The sequence below is a fragment of the Jaculus jaculus genome, chromosome 1 (genome assembly GCF_020740685.1).
Source record: "Jaculus jaculus isolate mJacJac1 chromosome 1, mJacJac1.mat.Y.cur, whole genome shotgun sequence".
In the NCBI taxonomy this organism is placed as follows: Eukaryota; Metazoa; Chordata; class Mammalia; order Rodentia; family Dipodidae; genus Jaculus; species Jaculus jaculus.
The window spans coordinates 83,839,570-83,856,010 of NC_059102.1; the positions used below are offsets into that span (position 1 = coordinate 83,839,570).

Here is a 16,441-nt window from a genome sequence, read left to right on the forward strand (position 1 = left end):
CTGTCTTCCCCTTCAGATTTCTTGACTTTGTGAGGATACTTATGTGAGTGGAAAATGTCTTACTTGGTTTCTGCTCCTGTAGCTTGGAGCCCGCAGAGAGTGCTGGTGCTCAGATCAGGTCCTCTGGCCACCTCAGCAGGGTTTTGACCAGTTTCCTTCTTTCTGGAAGATCTTAGTCTCTCTTGCTTCTCTGCTGTGATTGATAATATCTTATATACCTTCACTTTTAGGAAGAAGAATATATTTTGCTTATCTTCTTCCCTAGGCTGGTTTGTCATGGCTCTTCTGACACCATTTTACCTGGTAGTCACTTAATTTTTTTTAGTTTTTTGAGGTAGGGTCTTGCTCTAGCCCTGACCTAGAATTCACTATGTAGTCTCAGGGTTGAACTCAAAGGGATCCAACTACTTCTGTCTCCCAAGTGCTAGGATTAAAGGCATGCACCCCCATGCTCGGCCCTATTGAGTTTTTAATAACAAGGTTGTACTCTTGAACCCTCTTTACCCCCATCCCAGTTCTTTGGTGGGGCCATTGGTTTTCATTGTGGGGATCAAGAGTCCTTAGTTGGTTTCTGTAAGGGGAAGGGGCATAGTTTTTCAGGTTATTCCCACTCATCTTGAGGCTCTTACAATCTTTCAGCCCCCCCTCAGCAATGTTCCCTGATCCTTGGTGGGCAAGATAGGGATCTGATTTAGTTTTGCTTTATGTATAGCTTCTAGATCTCTGTTTTGATAAGGTTTCAGTGACCACACTGCCTATAGCCATCTCCCTAGAACTGGTTTTCAGGCTTCCCACGAGAGCAGTATTCATGTCAGTGCTTCCTTTGTAATGACTTCTGGGTTGGGACAGATGAGGTGTAGGTGACCCATCTCATGGTAGACAGTTGGCTCTCTCTTTTTGATGTATTGTTGTATTTTGGTTTTCCCCACTATCTTTCTCCATCTGTCTTATATGCAGGGCAGGGCCAGGAATCATCATCTCATCCCACAGTGGATTGGAGGATTTAAAAAAAAAATGTTTATTTTTAATTTATTTATTTGATAGTGACCTACAGAGAGAGAAAGAGGCAGATACAGAGAGAGAATGGGCATGCCACGGCCTCCAGCCACTGCAAACAAACTTCAGATGTGTGTGTCCCCTTGTGCCTTTGGTTTACATGGGTCTTGGGGAATCTAGCCTCGAACCAGTGTCCTTAGGCTTTACAGACAATCATTTAAATGCTAAGCCATCTCTCCAGCCCAGATTAAAAAAAAAATTATTAACATTTTCCATGATTATAAAAAAATATCCCATGGTAATTCCCTCCCTCCCCTCCGACACTTTTCCCTTTGAAATTCCATTCTCCATCATATTACCTCCCCAAGATTTTTTTTTTTAATTTATTTATTTGAGAGCGACAGACACAGAGAGAAAGACAGATAGAGGGAGAGAGAGAGAATGGGTGCGCCAGGGCTTCCAGCCTCTGCAAACGAACTCCAGACGCGTGCGCCCCCTTGTGCATCTGGCTAACGTGGGACCTGGGGAACCGAGCCTCGAACTGGGGTCCTTAGGCTTCACAGGCAAGCGCTTAACCGCTAAGCCATCTCTCCAGCCCAAGATTTTTTTTTTAATGAGAGAGATCATGAGAGCAAAAGGAGGGAGGGAGGGAGGGAGGGAGGGAGAGAGAGAGAGAGAGAATGAATTGGCATGTCAGGACCTTTAGCCCCTGTAATTGAATTCCAGATGCATGAATTACCTTGTGCACATGTACAACCTTGTTCATCCGTCGCCTTGTGTGTCTGGCTTACATGGGATCTAGGGAGTCAAACATGGGTCCTTAGGCTTTTCAGGCAAGTGCTTAACTGCTAATCCATCTCTCCAACCCAGTTGGAGGAAGTTTTAGATACCTCTTCTAAGTATCTCTACTTTGTACTTTTGTAATTACATTCCAAAGCAAATTCTTTCCTTGTTTTGTTTTGCTTTGGTAATTTTGTACTTGAAAGTTTCACTCAAACTTTATATTTTAATAAGCATCAACTGACAATTCTAAGTATTAGTTATTTATTCTAACATGTACCACTTAACAGCTTTTAATAACTTTTTTGTTTATTTTTATTTATTTATTTGAGAGTGAGAGAGAGAGAGAGAGAGAGCGCATACCAGGGCGTCCAGCCACTGCAAACTCCAGACATGTGCACTCCCTTGTGCAGCTGGTGAACGTGGGTCCTGGGGAATTGAGCCTTGAACCTGGGTCTTTAGGCTTCACAGGCAAGCACTTAACTGCTAAGCCATCTCTTCAGCCTGACTTAACAGTTTTTAACGTTTTCATATATAAAATGTTTCCCAAAAGGTTCATGTGTTGAAGGCTATGTACTGAGCAGGATGAAGTGTTGCTTAGAGGACTATGAGTGACTCAAAGTAGCTATATCACTAAAAAGCCCACCCAGCATAGGTGATAACTTACAGAAGCTGCATCCCTGGGGCTCACTACAGGACTTTCAGCAGCTCAGCTGGTCAGAGAAACGCCCCTAAAGCAGTTGTTTATCCTTCATATAACCTTAGGGAGTGGTCCTGTGACTTTTTAAGTTTCACCTCTCCCAGACTTGACCTCCTGAGCCCACCACTCCCCTTAGGTGGAATGTTTCAATTTAGAGAAAATTGCTACATGACTTTGGTCAGAGTCAGCCCCTCAGCAGTTGTTTATTGCTTCTATAACCTTGGGAAATGGTGTTGTGACCTTTGAAGTTTTAGCTCTCACTTGTTGACCTCTTGACTTCCTTCTTCCTTCAGGAGGGACTATTTCAATTTAGAGTAATTTGCTATACAAATTTGCATTTTGTATCATATACTTGTTGCCTGTGATTCAACCAATGAGAAGGATACTGTTGCATGTTGCAGTCAGGTTCACATTGTTGGCAGAAATCACCTGACCAGGAGCAGTTTGTGGGAAAAAATGGTTTATTTTGGTTTATAGCCTCGAGGGGAAGTTCCATGATGGCAGGGGAAAATGATGGTATGAGGAGAGGGTGGACATCACCCCTGCCCAACATAAGGTGTTCAATAGCAACAGGAGAGTGTGCCAAACACTGGCCAGGGGAAACTGGATAAAATACCCATAAGCCTGACCCCAACAATACACTGCCTTTAGGAGGTTTTAATTCTCAAATCTCCATCATCTAGGGATCTAGCATTCTGTACGTCTAAGTTTATGGGGGACACCTGAATAAAACCACCACATTCTGCCTCTAGCACCCACAACTGATAACTATCCATGATGTAAAAGGCAATGCATTCAGTGCAACTTTAAAAGTTCCCATAGATTTTATCAATCCTAATGATATTCAAACATTCCCATAGTTTGAGATCTTTTAACTGAGCCATAATACCACCCCCCCCAAAGAACCATAATGACACAGAGTAAACACACTGCAGAAGATGGCATTGGACATAGCAAAGACATATTCAAACAATACAGGATTTAAAACAGGGCAGACATCAAACTCTGTAGCTTCAGCAACTCTAGTCAGTGATAAATCTCTAAGACCAATAATTCTAACCATCAACAAGTATCTGGAGTTCCAATTCTGCCCCTCTAGCTAGGCTACTCATAGTCCTAGAAAACTTCATCCTGGTCAACAGCTCTTCTTAGTAGATATCTCATGGTCCTGGATCTCTATTGGGTCTCCACTGCAATCCACAGTCCATCCTCATGGCTCTATTGGGTCTCCATGCAGGCATCCAGCAAACTTGCTTCATACTGCCCATGACCGTTTCCAAAACACAAGACCATGTTGCAAATTCAATGACCCTCTCTTTCCTTTCTTATACTCCACAATGCCAGGTGGGGTTCCAATTTGTTAATCTAGGAGAGGGGGAATAAAACAGACTTTGAAGAAGAGGACACTCCTTTAGCATCCAGGCCCCTTCTAAAGAGTCTACATTCTTCCTGTTGCCCCAGTATAGGTCAGCTGGCCCAATCTCAATGTTGTAATCTTTCATATAATTGCAGCTGAATGGGCAGCAGTTTAGGCCTAAAGATTTCCTTTCTTTGCCATATCCCTCTGCTCATACCAGTTCATTTCTACACAACCGTGGACAAGTTTTCAGGACACTGGCATAACAGCAAGCCTTTCACACAAACTGGTCCTAGCTCAGTCCATGCAAAGCTCTTTCTCACCCTCACAAGCCAAACCTCACAGTCCATAGTTCTTACTGCTTTCAGGTCTTTCAACTCTGACCAGAATAGTCCATCAAGCTGTACTTACAGCACTGCAAGGCATCTCTTAGGCCAGGGTTTCAAATCCTTCCACATTCCTCTTAAAAATCAGCTCCATGAGGCCAAAGCCATACAGTCAGGTGTCTAGCAGCAATCTCACTCCCAGTACCACTTTAGAAATGACCTGACCAAAAGCAGCTTGTGGGAAAAAGAGTTTTAGTTTGGCTTACAGGCTCAAGGGGAAGCTCCATGATGGCAGGGGAAAATGATGTCAAGAGCAGAAGGTGGACATCACCCCCCGGCCAACATAAGGTGGACAATAGCAATAGAAGAATGTGCTGAACACTGGCAAGGGAGTTACTGGCCATAATACCCATAAGCCTGCTCCCAACAATACACCATCTTGAGGAGGCTTTAAATTCCAATTGCCATCAGCTGGGGAACCTAGCATCCAAAACATCTAAGTTTATGGGGGACACCTGAATCAAGCTACCACACATGCTTATTTAAATTTTAGGTAATTTACCTTTAAGTATTCTTGTTCTAAAAGACAATAAACAAGAAGTTGGTTAGCATTAGAATTATTTGTGTTACATCGTGGGGGGGGGAGTTTTTCAGAGTATTGTCATATATCATTTAAAAATTAGCTCCTTGTTTTATAGCTGGGGTATAGTATTGATTTGGTTATAATGAGTAATCCTCATCTCCTGTACTAAAGATCATAAAAATGTGTTTATTAGAGTTATTAGGTAGATCTTAGCCTAAACATAGTGACAATACCTTTAATTAAAATTATTCATTTTATTTGGGCATTTTGGTGCATGCCTTTAATTCCAGCACTCAGGAGGCAGAGGTAGAAGGATCAATGTGAATTCGAGGCCACCCTGAGACTACATAGTGATTTCAGGTTAGCCTGAGCTAGAGTGAGACCCTACCTCTAAAAAAAATTATTCATTTTATGAATTTGTGATTTATTCGTCTAATAGTATATCTCAGTGAAATTTAAACTACAACACTTATATGCTGCCTTTCATTTTATGCATACAAAAGAATATAAACACAGCTGAGTGTCATGACTGTCACTTGTCCTACCACTTAAGAGACTGAGGCAGGAGAGTCACCAGGAATTTGAGCCAGTCTGGGCTATGTGGCAAATTACAGAAGAACCTAAGCTACTTGGTAAGACCACCTGAGTCAAAAACACACATGAATGTGCTGGGCATGGTGGTACATGCCTTTGATCCCAGTACTTGGGTGGCAGAAGTAGGAGGATCACTGTGAGTTCAAGGCTAGACTGGGACTGCAGAATGAGTTCAAGGTTAGCCTGGGCTAGACTGAGGCCCTACCCTGGGGGGAAAAAATCAACAAACCATGAATGTAAGTACAGTTTAATATCACATGTAGCATTTAAATAAGAAGGCTCTTTGACTGAAAAGAAATTCATGTCTTTAAAGTGTTCCTATATGCATTTTAATTAAAAATAATTTATTTATTTATTTGAGAGAGAAATAAGGAGACAGAGATATATAGATCAATAGATGGATAGATAAATAGACAGACGGACAGATAGATAGATAGATGATAGATAGAATGGGCATACCAGGGCCTCCAGCCACTACAAACGAACTACAAATGCATGTGCCACCTTGTGTATCTTGCTTTACGTGGTACTGAGGAATCGAACTTGGGTCCTTTGGCTTTGCAGAAAAGCATCTTAACTGCTAAGCCATCTCTCCAGCCCCCACTTTGCATTTTTTTTGTTTTTTCCTTATTATTTTTTAAATTTTATTTTATTATATTTTTTCTCAATTTTTAAAACATTTTCCATGATTATAAAAAATATCCCATGGTAATACCCTCCCTCCCCCCATTTTCCCCTTTGAAATTCCATTCTCCATCATATCCCCTCCCCATCTCACTAAGTTTCTCTTATTTTGATGTCGTGATCTTTCCCTCCTCTTATGATGGTCTTGTGTAGGTAGTGTCAGGCACTATGAAGTCGTGGATATTGAGGCCATTTTATGTCTGGAGGGAGCACATTTTAAGGAGTGCAACCCTTCCTTTGGCTCTTACATTCTTTCCACCACCTCTTCTGCATCAGACCCTGAGCATTGGAAGCTGTGATTGAGATGTTACTCGGTACTCTAGTCATGATAGAGTCATCCCAAGGTCACTGCCATTTGAAAAGAGAAAATTCTCTACCAAAAGTGAGAGTAGCATTAATATAAGGGTATGAATATTAAGAGAAGTGCTTACTGGGCAGTTTGATAAGCATAGTATATACACTTATCTAGACATCAGCAGATGTTACACCCCTAGGGATCATGACTACCCCTGTTTTAAGGTTTCAGTATTAGGGATGTATTCCCTCCCTTGGACAGACCTCCAGTCCAATTGGAGGGCAGTTGGTTTCCACCATGACAGATGTGCCACTATTGCACCTGTTTGCTCATTTGGTCTGGCTGGCCAATTATAAGGCTTGCAGTGTCCACTGTTGAGTATCTTCACTGGTGGTATCCCTTTCTCCCATTGAACGGCATGTAGAATGGCTTCTTCCAGCTTTCTGTCAGCTGGTCTACATGGAGAAGGTTATCAGCTCAGTTCCAACAGAATTTCTCAGTGGCCTTGCAGCCCAAGTATGTGGAGTCTTCAGCAATAGGGTCTTACCATCAATTCCTAGTGGGAAACCAAGGGCCTTGGCAATGGCCTATAATGTTTTGGGGTATCAGGGACCTCCCTGGCCAACAACTCACCGGAAGATATCCTATCCCTGGCACTGAAAATTTTCTGGCAACGATCTACAGCTACTGAGTGTTCCATTGTCCAAAATCGGAGAATTCCATATGATTTATTTATATCCTTTTAGATTTTGATTAGCCCTCCCTTCACCTTTCCTTCACCCAATCTCCTCCCCTGACCTCACTTTGGGCCTTTTGACCCCCATTAATCTATTCTTCTACTTACATATATACAATACCAACCTACTAAGTACCCTCCTCCTTTCCTTTCTCTTCCCTTTTTTTTTTTTTTTTTTTTTTTTTAGCTTACTGGCCTCTGCTACTGAGTTTTTTCTTTCTCACACAGAAGCCCAATCATCTGTAGCTAGGATCCACATACGAGAGAGAACATGCGGCGCTTGGCTTTCTGGGCCTGGGTTACCTCACTTAGTATAATCCTTTCCAGATCCATCCATTTTTCTGCAATTTTCATAACATCATTTTTCTTTACCGCTGAGTAGAACTCCATTGTATAAATGTGCCATATCTTTGTTATCCACTCATCAGTTTAGGGACATCTATACTGGTTCCATTTCCCAGCTATTATAAATTGAGCAGCAATAAACATGGTTGAGCATGTACTTCTAAGGAAATGAGATGAGCCACTTTGCATTTTAATGTTATTTGTTTTTGGATTTTCTGTGCACCAAACTGGTTCTACTTTCAAGGCCTTTAAGGAATAAAACATTTATTCCACTTCTGTTGTTGTATATTAATAGACCTAATCACTAATTTTAAAAGAACTTTCTCTGTCTTGAGGCAGTTTCTGAGGTAATTTAATTGTGGTATATGGTTCTTCTTTAAAAATAATAGTGAGACAACATCAGCACCATCCTAATCTATTCTTATTACTTTGAAATCATACAAATTACTGCTATCAAACATATGATTCCTTTAAAGTCTTTCATTTAAGAATACAAATCTAATTTGTAGAAAAAGGTGGTAATTAAAAAGTCTTTTTGCATAAAAGCATGAGATATAGAACGTTAGCCACTTGTGTTAAAGAGCCATGTATTTTAAAAACCTGCTCTGACGTTTTTAATTTTTCAGATTAGAAAGAGAGTATGCCACCAAAAACAAGAAACTAAATGATGAGATTGAAGAACAGAAGAAAGTAATTATGGACCTTTCAAAGAGACTCCAATATAATGAAAAAAGTTGCAGTGAATTACAGGAGGAACTTGTAATGGTAAGGATAAAAAATAAAATCCTAGGCAGTTAGTTTATTGGGCCATATATGTATATATTTTACAGTATAAGAAAATCTATTTTCCTAAGATAGTCATTATGGACCAGTAATGCATTTAAATACAATGCTTTAAAACATTATACACAAAGAGTTTATAGATCACATTTAATAACGAAACATCTAGTTGCTTACTATATGTCTTTTTAATTTGTTATATACACAGTGAGTATATAACCATGTTGGTACCATCATTAGCCTCCTCCCTGTCATCCCCCTTCCAAAGGGACCCCCCTTGCTGGGGAAAGTGGGTCATGCATTGTGGGGTTAGCCATCAGTTATGGGGAGGAGGCAATGTTAATACATGTTTTTACGATTACAATTTCATTTTCAAAACCAAACATGTAAGTATTAAGTATATCACTTTATAGCACAGGACATTTAAGAGGATTGCACAAACATCAGGTAGATTTATGTGATAAGAGGAGAAAGAAGAAAATTATAGTTAAGCCCAGAACTTAAGATAGTATTCAGACACTTCTGTTTAACTGAGGCCTAATTTTATAAAAAGCCAGGTTATTGAGTATTATATTTTTATAAAAATATAATTATCTGTATCAGCTGGTACCCCCTGCTTTGATAATTTGTGATGTATATCTAGTAATTTCCTAAACCACTAATATAGCTTTCAGATGCTATGTGTGTTACATTTTCTTACAAATGAATTGAGGCCCTGTAACACTCGAACATATCAAGGTAAAAATTGGTCCTAGAGACTTTCTCCATGAAATTAGTAACTATTTATTGAAAACTTAACTTTGTCTTGCCTCTAGAACTCACTATTGAAAATACAGCCCAAGCCCTGTCTCTGAGTCACTGAGCCTTTAATTCATCTTTCAAGATACATAGAGATAGAAATTTTAGCTGTAAGAGCAAAGCTTTTTTTGGACTTTCATCAGGCATATTTCTGAAATGTACACCTCCATATAATACATAGCCTCCTCTCTTTGTCTGTCATGTGGTATTTGAGTCTAGGTCACTTATTTTGTCTTCCCTTTCACTCTTCTACAACATCTTCTTTTAGTTTTGTCCAGCCTGTGGGCTTTTTCTGCAGGTTGGTGCCAGAGCTGTTCCTTGCCACTGCTGTCCTTTGCTTTCCTTGACCTAGTATGGTCATCTGGGCTTTTCCATCTTCCCTCCCCTGGCTTCTTATCCACGAGATGACTAGTTGACACTTCGTTAAAGGCTAGGTCATTAGTGAGTTCTTCTCATAAGCAAGTAAGATAATATGAAGTCAGTTGTCATCCCTGACCCATAATCCTTTTATATTTTAACTCAAAGACAAGTATGATGTAAGAGTAAGTGAACTTTAACTTTCCAAATGTTCTGGCTAAGAATTATTTGACAAGGCAGATAATCCATTTGCCACAAGCAAACTCTCAATTGTTATGAGGTAACAGTCATCAACTTTACCACCTTCTGTGGAGGTCATGCCCTCCACTCATAAGGCTTCCCATTCCATATGAAAAGTACGAACAACAAGGGACTGAAGAGCCGCCATTCATTGTTTCTCTGATTCTTGGTGTTTTCATAGTATCTTAAATACCTGATTTCAATTTTATAGCAACAACATACATCAGTATTTATTCTGGTCAGTAACTGTGCTTCAAGTTGCATGTATTAATGACTTCTAACATGATCTCAAGGAATAATGTGTAGTTTTTTAGTAAATTTAATTTTTATTAATATTTTCCATGATTATAAAAAAAATCCCATGGTAATACCCTCCTTCCCCCCACCCTTTCCCCTTTGACATTCCATTCTCCATCATGTTACCTCCCAATGTGTAGTTTTGAACCATGCTTTAGAAAAACATTTCTAGCAGTCTGAGCAGGATTTATTCCTATTCTATCACTGGTAATAATTGTACTTGTTGCTGCAGAAACTTTAAATTATTCTGCTGCAAACTTTAAGACTGCTGTAAAAGGTGTACTTTCAGGAACACTGAGTAATTTGTTTTTTTTTTTATTTTTTTTTAACACTGAGTAATTTGTAGGGCAGCCACAGGTCCGATGTGAGCATAATTTTAAAGAACACCTTCAACATGGTGGAGCTGCACCGAAGCCCCACAGCCCTGGTCTTGAGATTATCAGCCCATATTTGATGTATAGCAGATTTATTTCTCCCTCCACTATGTACCATAAGATTATAGTGTAATTTTACAGATATTGACAAAATGTTTAAAAACTTGAGATACTGATTATATCAAAGATGTATATAATAAAACCTCTTAAATTTGGAATAATTGGGGAACCTAAGTGAATTAGTGAAAATTCTGAATTACAGAATGATTTAAATGCATTAAGAATTTCATGTTTCTTAAATTGAAGGGGATCAGGGTTTGTAATCAATAGATCTGATTATTTCAGCAATTTAATTTTCTAATAATCCTGTATCTGATCATTCTGTCTGCATCTCACAGTAATATAGCTTTCATATGTATTTCTAACAGATTGATATGTTCTTGACAATCACCCTTTATTTGAAAAGCATTGATATCTCCTGTTATATTTAGAATAAATTCCATTCATCTCCATATGATCAGTTGCTCAGATTTAAGGGTGCATTCCATTGCTTCCTGTGTATATCATTTGTAGTTTATTTATTTATTTATTTATTTATTTATTTATTTATTTATTTATTTATTTAATAGAGGGGGAGAGAGAGAGAGAGAAAGAGAGAGAGAGAAAGGAAATGGGCATGCCTCTAGCCAATGCAGACAAACTCCAGATGCATGTACCACCTTGTGCATTTGGCTTTATGTGGGTACTGGGGAATCAAACTTGGGTCCTTAGGTTTTGCAGGCAAGAGCCTTAACCTCTGAGCCATCTCTCTAGCCCTATTTATTTATTTTTTAAAAAATATTTTTATTTATTTGCAACCAGAGGTAGAGGGGGGGAGGAGGGAGGGAGAGAGAGGGAGGGAGGGAGGGAGAGCAAGCAAGAGCAAAAGAAATCACACTAGTGTATCTGGCTGCTGTAAACGAAGTCCAGATGCATGCATGTTCCATTTTTTGTATATGTGGGTACTGGGGAATTAAATCTGGCCAACACCTTAACCATGTAGCCATTTCTTTAGTTCTCATTTATAGTTTAAATATGACATTTAGAAAGTTAAGATCCACGGGCTGGGTGTGGTGGTGCACGTCTTTTAATCCCAGCACTCGGGAGGCAGAGGCAGGAGGATCACCATGAGTTTGAGGCCACCCTGAGACTACATAGTAAATTCCAGGTCAGCCTGAGCTAGAGTGAGACCCTACCTCAAAAGAGAAAGAAGGAAGAAAGAAAGAAAGAAAGAAAGGAAGAAAGAAAGTTAAGACCTTTCTCCATAGTATACATTAGTGTGTGTTGAGTGATAGGTTTTACCCTAAATGTGAGCTGTCTAACGTTATTTCTTCACCATTGAAGATTAAACCTAGGGCCTTCTGCATGCTAAGCAAGTGCTCTGCCACGGAGTTAGGATTCTGTTGTGCTTGTCCTATGTCTTAACTCTTAGCTCAGTTGTTTAGAAAAATACCCCAGGGTCATTAAGCTAAGAACTGAATATGGTCTTCTTGCTTATTAGATATTGTACTCAGTAGTTTAGAAAGCAAGTCAGAGCTATTACTAATAGTATAGTACTTAAGACATCATTATTATTATTTTTTTATTTCTTTTTAAAAATTTTTATTAGCATTTTCCATGATTATAAAAAAATCCCATGTTAATTCCCTCCCCCCCACTTTCTCCTTTGAAATTCCATTCTCCATCATATTACCTCCCCATAACAATCATTGTACTTACATATATACAATATCAACCTATTAAGTACCCTCCTCCCTTCCTTTCTCTTCCCTTTATGTCTCCTTTTTAACTTACTGGCCTCTGCTACTAAGTATTTTCATTCTCACGCATAAGCCCAGTCATCTGTAGCTAGGATCCACATATGAGAGAGAACATGTGGCGTTTGGCTTTCTGGGCCTGGGTATTTTTTTATTTCTTTATGAAAGTTTTTATTTGTGTGATTGGCGATGGTTCTACCCCTTTCATGTCAGGTCTCTGGAAAAGCAGACTTATCAGGGCATGCAACTCACCAGATTTATCCCAGTGGAACATCATTTTATAAGCAGACAGTTTGTAGAATTTTTTTTTTTTTTTTTTTGGTCTTTCGAGGTAGGTTCTTACTCTAGCCCAGGCTGACCTGGAATTCACTGTGGAGTCTCAGGGTGGCCTCGAACTCAAGGCAATCCTCCTACCTCTGCCTCCCAAGTGCTGGGATTAAAGGCGTGTGCCACCACACCTGGCTTTTATTTTGCAGATATTTTATATTAGCTCTATCTTATGCTTGTGAACTATGCACAAGGGCTTAGATCAAAACCACAAGACATGCTGAGGTTCAGCTTGTGCTCATATGTATCCAGAAACAATGGAAACATGATATCAGTATGCATCAGGGAATGAGCCAAAGTAGAAACAGTACAGTTTCACTGATGGGTTCAGTCTGTGGTCAGGTCATACAAGAAAAGGAGGAGGAAAAAATAAATTGCTCTTCAAAACTATATTTTTCTTTTAAAAGCAAGTATTGTCAAATTATGCTCTATAATGTCATTAAGAATTTACCAAGTCAAGAAAATGCTCCTGAATGCCTTATGTACAAGAAGTTACTTGAGTGATTTTTTTTTTCTCTTCCAATTTTCAGTCTTTAATCCTAAAGAGTCAAGTTTCATATCATGCCTGCATGTTTTGGTGATAAGTAGAGGTGTCAGGTCTTTTGGAAGGGAAGCAAAATAATCTCCAATTCTTCCCTAAAACTACATAAAACCTAGAGGTTTTTACAAGCACATTTTACTTTCCCTCAAAATAACAACAGCAACAAAAGCATAATTATTCCTCTACTTCCCATGAACAATAATAATATGTAGATTTCCACTATATGCTAATATATTTATGTATACTAAGGGACACATCTACATTTGCTAATGAATTGCCATGTCTAGGTCTTATTGAGTGCTATGTATCTAAAATATACGAGGGCAATACCTCATGTTTGGTAGGTATATACACTTTTTAAATGAAGTAGGTACCCATTAATTTACTTATTATTTTTCATCACCTCTGCTAAATAATCTCAGATTTCTCCTTTCTCTTCTTCTTTCTTTTTTTTTCTAGGCGTGCCAGGGCCTCCAGCCATTGCAAACAAACTCTAGATGCATGTGCTCCCCCTGTTCATCTGGCTTACGTGGGTCCTGGAGAATCAAACTGGGATCCTTTGGCTTTGTAGGCAAATGCCTTGAACCACTAAGGCATCTCTATAGCCCTCCTTTCTCTTTTTTTCTTTGCTCTGTACATACTCAGTGTGTAAACAGCTATGTTGGTGCCATCATTAGCCTCCTTACTGTCCTTCCCCCTCCGAAGGGACCCTCCTCATTGGGGATTATGGGTCATGCATTGTGGGGGTAGCCATCATATATGGGGAAGAGTCAATGTCTCTGTGCATAATGTCCCAACTTGTGGCTCTAACAGTAGTTCTGCCTTCTCTTCCACAAATTTCCCTGAGCCATGTTGGGTTCCTTTTGGGTCTACTTCAGTGATGAGGTCTTGGGAACCTCTGTGTCTCTGGATATCTGGCTTGGTAGGAGTTAAGTGTTCTCTGTGTCTATCTCCTCCACCTTTGTGCTGTTACCAAGTTCACCAAGAAATCAGCACTCTTGCTCATTTCTCCAATTACTCTATGGTTTCAGCTGGGACCTTGGTGAGGTGTGATGGGCTGAATCTCTCCTCAGGTTCTGCATCCATCTGAAAAACAGAAGCAGATTCTCCAAAGGAGAGTGAAGTCAGCACTCAATAATAATAATAAATAATAATGGGATAGCCATTATTATTTTGGAAGGGATTTAATAGATGTAGACCCTCTTGTAGCCCAAGATTGATGGCAGCTTGATATTGGAGAGTGGACTCAATTTTTGATATGGTTCTGACTTTTTTCACACTTTCAGCTGTGGGTTCTGTTTCACTGAGCACAACTGTTAGCCAATTCAAGAGCAGCTGGTTACCCACCATGGCTTTGTGCCACTGTTGTACTTGGGTGAGTATCATGTCAGGTTGTTTGCTGCTGAGTAGCTTAGACCATGAGTTGTTTAGACAGGTGTTGGCCATTTCCCCCCAGTTGGTCATGCAGTATCTTTTGGCACTAGACAAGCTAACTGTTGGAGACTGACTCTCTTCTAGATTTCAGCCAGGTCTCTCAATGTTCTTTACCAACAGCATATGTTGTCTTTGGCAGTAGGGTCTTACCATTAACCTTTGGTGGGTCATCAAGTACTCTGAAAGAAATCTTTTTTTTTTTTTTTTTTTTTTGTTGGGGGGACAGAGTAGGTCTCTCTGATCAACAGCTCATTGTGGATGCTAACTGCATCCTGGTACTGGGAGTTACAGGCCAGCACCAAGGGAAAAGAAGGAAGAAAAAGCTAGGTAATCTAAAAGAGAAAGAGGAAAGAGAGAGAGAGAGAGAGAGAGAGAGAGAGAGAGAGAGAGAGAGAAAGGGAGAGAGAAAGAGAGAGACAGAGAGAGAAACAGGAGAGGATTAAGGTTAGTCTTCATCATAGCCTCTTCAGGCCCTTTGATTCAGGTGTTCCTCCTAAGGACCTGATGAAGATTCAACATTTTAGTCTGTCTTTAAAGATATAGGATTTTATGGTACCATTTCCATTTGGTTCCAGTTCTGTGTTTCCCCCCTCCCTTACCTTCCCCTCCCATCCTACCCTCACTATTGTCCCAGTCTTTGAGATGCCTATTAGGTATGTCAGCATCTCAGGCAGATGCAGGTTAGGAGCTGCAGATGAGTGAGACCATGTGACAACTGTCTTTCTGTGATTCGGTGAGTTTGCTAAGAATGATCTGTTCCAAGTTCTACCATTTTTCTTCATATTTCATTGTGTCACTTTTCCTTACTGCTGTGTAGAATTCCATTGTGTAGATATGCTATATCTTGGTTATCCACTTTTCTAATGATGGACATCTGGGTTGATTCCAGCTCTCAGCTACTTTGAATTGAGTAGCTATAAACATTGTTGAGCAGATCACTCTGAACTGAGGCATGGAGCTTTTAGGGTAAATACCCAGTAAGGGAATAACTGGGTCTGTTGGTAGCTCTATAGTCAACCATTTTAGGAGTCTCCATATTTCTTTCCATAGTGGTTGTACCATCTTACATTCCCACCGACAATGAATGAAGGTTCCTGTTTCTCTGCATCCTTACCAGCATTTATTTTCATTTGATTTTTAATATTTGCTATCCTTATTGGGGTAATGTGGAATCTCATAGTTGTTTTAATTTGCATTTCCCTGATTATTAGGGATGATGAATATTTTCTTTAGTGTGTGTTTGCCATTTGTATTTCTGCCTCTGAAAACTCACTGTTCATTTCTCTGCCCCATTTTGTGAGTGGGTTGTTTGACTTTTTGTTGTTTAGGTGTTTGAGTTCTTTGTAGATTCTAGAAATTAGGCCTCTGTCAGTTGTATAGCCAGAAAAAATTTTCTCCTTTTCTGTGGGAAATTTATTGACTCTGCTTATTGTATGTTTGTCTATGAAAAACTTTTGAGCTTCATGAGATAGTACTAGTTGAGTGATTGTTTAATTTCCCGAGCTACTGTTTATTTATTTATTTTAGGAAGTCTTTTCATGGAAAGTTGCTCCTATTTTTTTTTTTTTCCAGTAGTAGCAGAGTTTCTGGTCTTATATTGAGGTCTTTGATCCATTTAGACTTGATTTTTGTGGCATGGCGAGATGTATGACTACTTTCATTTTCTGCATATGGTTATCCAGTTTGTCCAGCACCATTTGTTGAAGATGCTGTCATTTTTCCAGTTTTTATTATTAGGTCCTTTGTCAAATATGAAGTAGCTGTAGTTGACCCAAAGTCTGAGTCCTTGATTCTGTTCCATTGGTCTATACTCCTGTTTTTCTGCCAGTACCATGTTGTTTTTGTTATTATGGCTTTGCAGTCTAGATTGAGATCAGGTATGGTGATGCCTCCAGAGGTGTCTTTTTTGCTGAGGATATGCTTGGCTATCTAAGGCCTTCTGCCATTCCATATGAACTTTGAGATCATTTTTTTCTATCTCTGTTAAAAATGTTGGGATTTTTATTGTGATTGCATTAAATCTGTGTATTACTTGGTAATATTTCCATTTTTATAATATTAATTCTGCATATCAAGGAGCATTGGAGGTCTTCCAATTTTC

At 39.4% G+C, this 16,441-nt stretch overlaps 1 protein-coding gene across 6 annotated transcripts in view; it reads left to right on the forward strand.

Moving 5' to 3' along the window:
- The window catches only part of Ccdc171 (coiled-coil domain containing 171), a 553,592-nt gene that overhangs the window by 141,864 nt on the left and 395,287 nt on the right, over positions 1-16,441 (forward strand). For all 6 annotated transcript variants that reach the window (XM_045160095.1, XM_045160091.1, XM_045160110.1 and 3 more), the window contains one exon: positions 8,023-8,161. In XM_045160095.1, the coding sequence (XP_045016030.1) occupies positions 8,023-8,161 (139 nt within the window). The remainder of the gene's footprint in view (positions 1-8,022; positions 8,162-16,441) is intronic.